The sequence below is a fragment of the Montipora foliosa genome, chromosome 4 (genome assembly GCF_036669935.1).
Source record: "Montipora foliosa isolate CH-2021 chromosome 4, ASM3666993v2, whole genome shotgun sequence".
Classification (NCBI taxonomy): Eukaryota; Metazoa; Cnidaria; class Anthozoa; order Scleractinia; family Acroporidae; genus Montipora; species Montipora foliosa.
The window spans coordinates 23,228,099-23,235,598 of record NC_090872.1 but is presented as its reverse complement, the minus strand read 5'-3'; the positions used below and the strand labels follow the sequence as shown (position 1 = coordinate 23,235,598).

The 7,500-nt window shown below is 36.9% G+C and overlaps 1 protein-coding gene across 4 annotated transcripts in view; it reads right to left on the bottom strand.

Annotated features, from left to right (window-relative positions):
- Nucleotides 1-7,500, bottom strand: part of LOC138000334 (uncharacterized) — a 10,373-nt gene that overhangs the window by 902 nt on the left and 1,971 nt on the right. For all 4 annotated transcript variants that reach the window (XM_068846657.1, XM_068846658.1, XM_068846659.1 and 1 more), the window contains 5 exons: nt 6,497-7,044; nt 5,616-5,762; nt 2,663-2,824; nt 1,631-1,703; nt 1-356 (listed from right to left, as the gene is read on the bottom strand). The exon at nt 1-356 is cut by the window's left edge and continues 902 nt beyond it. In XM_068846657.1, the coding sequence (XP_068702758.1) occupies nt 46-356; nt 1,631-1,703; nt 2,663-2,824; nt 5,616-5,762; nt 6,497-7,044 (1,241 nt within the window). In that variant the 3' untranslated portion in view covers nt 1-45. The remainder of the gene's footprint in view (nt 357-1,630; nt 1,704-2,662; nt 2,825-5,615; nt 5,763-6,496; nt 7,045-7,500) is intronic.

The following is a 7,500-nucleotide window of genomic DNA, read 5'->3' as shown; positions in this document are numbered from 1 at the left end:
ATAATACTTGAAAGTGCCACATAATTTCCCTTTTTTCACACCCTATCATAGGCCCTGTGTATAAGGCTTCAGGATTTCCACATCAAAACGCTCCACAGTTTGAAGAGTTTTCACAAATTCTGCAACAGTGAGTTGAGGTGATGCTGTCTGAAGGTACTCCAGGAACCCCTCTGTGGGGCTTTTACCAGCAGTCATAAATTCTTCCCAAGCACCGGTGATGCCAAGTTGTTCTCCAACTTGTTGCCAGTTGATTTGGCCTTTCTGTGAGTGGTCCAGTTTTCCACATATATTGTGAATCATCTCTACTGGAAGATCCTTGAGAAGTGATGGCTTATTACCATTATTGGTAATGGGGTCTATATAGGAAAAAATGAGGTTAGTGTGACAGAGAACAAAAAAACAACAAAAAACACAAAACAGTTATATTAAGAGCCCGTAGACCAACTGTCCAGATACATTGTTTATTCAGGACCTAGATAAACGACATTCTAGTAGCTCATCCGACTTGTGTTACACAGGTCACAGGTTCACATCCTGCCAAGAACTCTGATTGTTTGTTTGCCCTTTTGCTTGTCACAAAGCACTACAAAGATTTCCTCTCCCTGCAAGTAGTTGAATGCTTAAATTGAGGCAGGGGAAGGAGACCAGGAAAGTGATTGAAAAAGAACATAGTTGAGGCAAGTTTAGAATATTATTTTTATTATAATTATATAACATTGCCATAACTTTGTGACAATAACAGTATTAACAGAAATTTCAAGCTCACGATACAACTTTTAAAGACATGTTTCGGCATGACTCATGCCATCATCAGTTTAATGTGTTGTTTCCTTTTCCACTGTTTTAAATACGTTTACAATTTGAGTACGTTAGGTATTTGAAATTTAAAATACAGTAACAGTTACAATTCTGCGCGTGCAAGTGCGGTGTTATTTACATAATCGAGTCACAAGAAGCAAAAATCATTGTTGTGTTATAATTGCGCATTTACATCTAGTTCTGGCTTTAAGCGGCTGATGTAGATCACTTCTTTGAGCTTAAGACAATGTCTAGTTTTGGATGAATCTACAATCTTGAAACAATGAACCGAACACTTGTGGTTACAACTAGGTGAACCGTTCAGGTGTTTGAATACATGAGAATTTTTGTCAGTCGAGAGATGCTCTTTCACCCTGGTTGCAAAGTGGCGTGACGTCTCGCCAAAGTAACAGGAGTCACATCCCGCACAAGTAAATTGATACACAACCAGATTAGATTTTAATGCATCTGGAATAGGATCTTTGAAACTGAAAAAACTATTGATTTTGAAAGAAGAAAAAACAATTCTGATGTCTATACCTTTGCAGTGGAAAAAGAAACAACACATTAAACTGATGATGGCATGAGTCATGCCGAAACATGTCTTTAAATTTCTGTTAATATTATAATTATATAGTTGTCTTAGTACTAAGGTCATAAAACTAAAAATAAAAAAGGGGCTTATCATCTCTAAGCTTTCAAAAAAGATGAGCAAAAGAGAGATCAATAATTTTTAAAAAGTCATTTAAAATTCATATATTTTTAAAGGTGGCATATGGGCCATTGTACAAATAAAAGTACACATTTCCACCTCTTTTGTGTGTTAACTTACCACCCAGACTTCGCCCAGATACCATCTGATGTTGTTGGCCTGAATGGGTCTCCTTGTACCTCTTAAATGGATCCTTGTGAAAATATCATAATAATGGGTTTTCTTACATGTAGCAAAAAAGCAGGAGAGTGAAGGGCTTTAGGGTTAATAGTGCACTTTTAGAAAGTAAAAGGAAGAGGAAGTATTTTGATATTTAAGTGTATGCAAACTGTCTTCATGAAGCTGGAGACTTGAGGACTTTTTGTGACTGGTGGTTCATGTGTAATTTATTTTAATTAATGTGTCAGTAATAACAGCACTGATGATGATGATGGTGGCGATGGTAGTTTATAATATCCAATCAAAATGTGGAATGACCAATTGTTATTGGAATAATTGGGCCACAACATTAAGAATACAGTGAAACCTCTTTTAAAGAGTCCACCCTCGGGTTAAGGGTAATGGCCCCTTAATGGAGGTTGGCGGATTAATAGAGGTTTGTCAGAAATTAGCATAATCGTTAGTAGAAACATCACTTTATTCTAAAACATACTCCTTTAGGGGCTTGTGACAACTTCCGCACAAGAGACAGCTCGAATACCGAACAAAAATACAGTACTGTTAGAAAAAAGCAAATTCTCCTCAAAATGTTGAGATGAGATCTCCAAACTTAACACAGACAGTATGGAGTAAACTGACTTGAATTTATAAACGGAAAAGGAGGAAATGTCTTTAACTGAAACGTTACATTACAGCTCCATAATTAAAAATTCTTGCAAGGAATTAAGTCTGTCGCTGAAAAGACAAACTACGTGTATTAAACTGAAAGTTGGTGGCCACTTAATAGATCTGAAAACAACAGAAGAACTCTCATCGGGACGGCCAAAAGGTGGCCGCAGTGCTCATTAGAGGTGGCCACTTAATAGAGGTTTGATTTACAATTTATTATTCTACAATTATTTCGGGACTTTGATTTCTGGCCACTTAGAGGGTGGCTGCTCAATGGAGGTTCCACTGTACTGGAAAATGTGGATCCTGATAAAAAACTCTCACCTCCTTGATTGAAGCCACGGCACGGATTTGGATTGTGGTGTCATCTGCAGTCAGTTCAAGTGTGCAACGGAAGTCTCTATTTCGGCCATTATCATGCTCAAATAGAATTTCTGCACAAGGCATACTTCGGTAGGATTCCTTCAGGCTCTTGTGGGATATAACCTTTAGACAGACATAAATCATAACAAAAGCTCAGACCCCTCTCTCTTACATGCATGCATGTAATTTAGTGATTTAATACTGAGATAAAATTCTGCAGAAATAATATTCTCTGCTGTCCAAACAAGATTCCACCAAGTAAAATGCACACCACAGATAATGACTCAGCAGGCGACGGGATAAAATACAGAACAAGGATCAAATGAAGACTGTGGACTGCCAACCACGGATAAAAATTAATGCACACATCAGGAAATGCATTTTACCCCTGGTATGCATTTTACACGACTACTGTTTATGCAAATGTTTATTATTTTATCAGGTTATAATTAAACCACTCATTAGTTCACAATGTTTTAATACATTGTGAAGTATTAAGACCTTTTTTGTAATAATAATAAATATCCAAGCTTCATTAGAATGCTAGCATTTAAGGCTGGTTTTCACTAGCAACAGAGTTGGAGTCGGAGTTGTAATAAGAAGCGCAGAGCGATACGATCCAGTGAAAATCAAATGGAAGCAGAATACTGATTCTGCTTATCACTCTGTCTCTTACGATCCAGTGAAAACTGCCTTGTCAAAGTCGGAAGCAGAAGAATAAACCAATAACAATGCTTGAGTCCAAGCATTGTGACTGGTTGGTTATTCCGCTTCTGCTTCCAACTCTGACTATCCAGTTTTCACTGGACCATAAAGCGACGGAGTCATATTAGCGGAGTCGGAAGAAAATGGGAACATTTTGATTCTTCTGACTCTGATTCCGTTGAGTTTATGACTCCGCTTACGATTCCGAACTTTGATTTCAACTAAGTCATAAGTACTCTTTAATATGACTCAGACTCCATTGCTAGTGAAAACCAGCCTTTATTGGAGGATGTAACCTACAGGTTGAAGGTAAGGGTTGCAGGTCACTGTTTCACCATAGCTCAAACAACCCAAAACTTTACTAATTTATTAGGGCCTAAACAATCATGTTGAAGCCGAAGGTTAGCATTTGTGTAAAGGTTTGGGTTGTTTCAGTCACAATGACCTGCAACCCACACTAATTTACACCCTCTGGGTCATTGTTTCGATCATCACCATAGCTGAAACAACCCAAACCTTTCCATGCTAACAGTAGGCTCAAACATTATGTTGTAGAGAATGTTTAAGCTTAAGGTTAGCATTTCTGTATAGGTTTGGGTTGTTTCAGTTATGGTAAAACAATGACCTGTAACCCTAACCTGCAGCCTGTATCTTGCACTTAATATCATTCTTAAGTATACTTAAAGAGAACGGACGTTTTATGAGTCAAATGAGTCAATGAGTCATGAGTCATGAGTCAATGAGACTCACAGTCAATATTATAATAGCAATAATTTGTTGATTAAGCCTAAGCCCTCGTTTCAGTGATTAGGCCTCAGCACTCTCTGAAATTTTAGCTTTCATTTTATGGTTTAATTAACTGCACTAACTCGTGGACCCATTGACTCATTGACTCATGACTCATCGACTCACGAATACTTAACACTCATACTTAGAGTTCACCAAAAAAGTAAGTATGAACTCATGCTGCATCAGTTAAAGTTCAATCATCTGGTCACAACTGTGAATTGCTATACAAGGTTCCCAAGGAAAAGCATGGTCCAGTGGAAGAAGGCTGGCTTTGAATGTAGACTGCGTCCTGCAGGCCCTGCTCTAGACACCACACTGAGTTTGCCTTTATACAGGGACCCTTAAGTCGAGCCATTCCACCAACTGGTTTCCTCTTTTAGATGGGTTTCTTGAAGGACTTAGACATGTATTAAATAAATACACCTAATTATTGAATGGTGTAACATATAATACACAGGGATATTTTGCAAGCTGCATAGTATTTTTTAAGCCCCAAAGGGACAAGAAAAAATATGAGGAACAAGCAAAATGCCCACACCTATTTTAATTACGTTAAACCATTCGCTAAGGGATTTATTATTTCACTTTTTCACGATTTTCTAGTAGTTTGGCTTCTTCCTGTGAAGACTTGTATCAATTGCACAATAAGGTGCTTGCGAATGACATAAAACAACACAGTCAGATGATAACCATTATTTTAAATGTCCTTTTGTTGATTGGATAAAATAAAAAGATGAGTGACAAGCAATGACAAGCTAATTTCTCAGGCTTTGCATCGTATTGAAAACAATAATCTTTCATTGAAAAACTCCCATTCTGTCTGTTTTTGCACTGTTCTAAACCAGTCGAACTGGGACACTTAAGTGCATTACCATCTCATATTTTGCATGTTCTCTTGACAAAAATTTGGTATTAAAAATGGCATAATAGTGGAATTAACTTTCCAAACACTGCCCCATAAACTACAAGCTTAGACCCTTCCCCTCCCGAGAAGGCCACATGTAGATTTTATTTTGTGTACTGCCAACTGTTATGATTTTACTCGTCAGTGGGGAACCTACGAGAGCCTTCCTGTTGAGAACCCCTACAATGACTCACAAAAATGTTCCCTACAACTCTTTCTTCCTAAGCGAGCGACTTACCCGTAGATTTAACTGAACCCAGTTCAACTACTACCCTGTCAGCCGAATGTCAGGCCAACTGTCGGTGGAGGTGGGCTGTTGTTCATGACTACTACTGTGTGTAAATGAATTACGGTTCTAATCGTCCTTCCTTATATGTATGCGCAGGAAAGAAAGTGAGTATGTTTTCCAGATCTTTTTAACAGATACCCACGTTATAGTAGCTTAAGTTAAAATTGGTTGCAAACTACTGGTACATGATATTGGGAAAGGGGAAGGTGCAGGTATTGCTAACTTACCTGAGGATTTGTGTGTCCAATATTCCAACCACCAATAATTTGCTTAACAGTTATTTTAATATCAGTCTCAAGTACAGACTCAACGTATAATGACTGCAGAGATCCCAAAAGATTCCTTTTTTGAGATATTTCCTCTTGCATGATTTTCTGTAAAAACAATTAACAAAAAATTATCCAATCTACTAAAAGTTACCAAAGGAATATAAATTTATTTTGCTGAGCCAATGAAGCATGGGTTGATTCTTAGCTTAAAATTGGATTTCATACATAATTCTTTAAAATTCTGTTTATAGGCTGTGGTGAAAGGAAGATGGAATCTACAATCCTGAGGCAACATAATATAAATGCATTTTCAATTGTAACTGCATCACTTTTGATGTAGTAAAGCCTATAATTCTATGTACATAATACCAATCAAGACAATGGTCTACTACATGAACAACATGGAAAATGTTGTCTAAATGGTGGAGTGTTTTGAAAACAACACGGGCTGATCCATGATATAAACATGAAAAACTGTGTTGATTTGTACATGGTTACCCTTTGCGGGACAAGAGGATTATTTTCATTTAGTATAAATACACAGGTGATTAATATACAAAATCGCGCGCTCTCATTGGCTTGCTATCTCGGATTGTCAGCCGATAATCACCTCGATGGACAAAATGGCTGCCAGTACTCGTTTTGCCACTGTAAGTGAAGATGATTTCGCATTGAAATGTTTTTTTTTTCTTTTTTGAAATAATCACCTGTGTATTTATACTAAAACAATTATTCGCCTCAGGCTCAGTGATAATGATAATAATAATAATAATAATATTATTATTATCATTATTATTATTATTATTAATTATTATTATTAATTATTGCTGTTGTCATACCTCCAGTGATGCTTCACAGTCATCAAATACATACAAATACACTGCATAGTTCTCACCAACTTTGCCTTCCCCTCCAAAGACTGCACACTGAAAACGTTTTTTTGTTGGGTTTGAATTATTAACAGACATCCCAACAACAACATAAGAGAGAAGACAGTCGGTATAAAAGCTGACTTCATTATTGTGGATTTCACCTACTGCCTCCTCTTTCCAAACAATTGCTCCATTTTCTAATGAGGAGCTTTTGAGTTGAATGTTCCATCCATGACTAAAAAATACCAATGCACTGTGTGGTATTCTAACACACACCCGCTTGGATAGTTTTGATGCATGAGGGTGAAATTTGATCACTGGACTCAGTTGTATTTCATGACTTGGTAGTGTATCAGTAGATGCTTTGTCCCAGCATATTTTTAACCGGACTCCTTGGGCATCGTTAACAAAGCTCTCTGGATCACTAAACTGTAGAATGACACCAGACTTTTCAAAAGATAAGGTCTCTTGCAGTCCTTTCACAGTTGGGTCTTCAAATGTAGTTGCACAATTTTCTGCAAGAAAAAAATTATAGATGTGTTGTAACTTTTCCATGTTTTTTGAGAATTGCTGATTTAACAGCAATGAGATCCATAAGGTTTAGATTAATTATTATAATAATATTATTGTTAATGTTGCACAGTTGTAGCATTTTTGTTAACATTAGTAAGGTGTATACAGCTGTATCTTATCTTCCTGGACAGAAGGGGACATTAATTTTATAAGCAAATGAAAACATGAGGCATCACCTGGTTGCAACATTATGTGTTAGGTGTTTGTGTACTCATATTTTCAGTACACCATATGCTTTGTGTTACCTTTCTGGAATGCCTTTGTTATATTCCAAGTGCAAATCATGTGACCAGTTCACCAAAGTTCCACTTAACAAAAAATGCAAGTTATAGAATTGCCCGACTGAAAGAGTTACCTTACTATGCAGCTTCAATCAATATTAATAACAAGAAAATGTC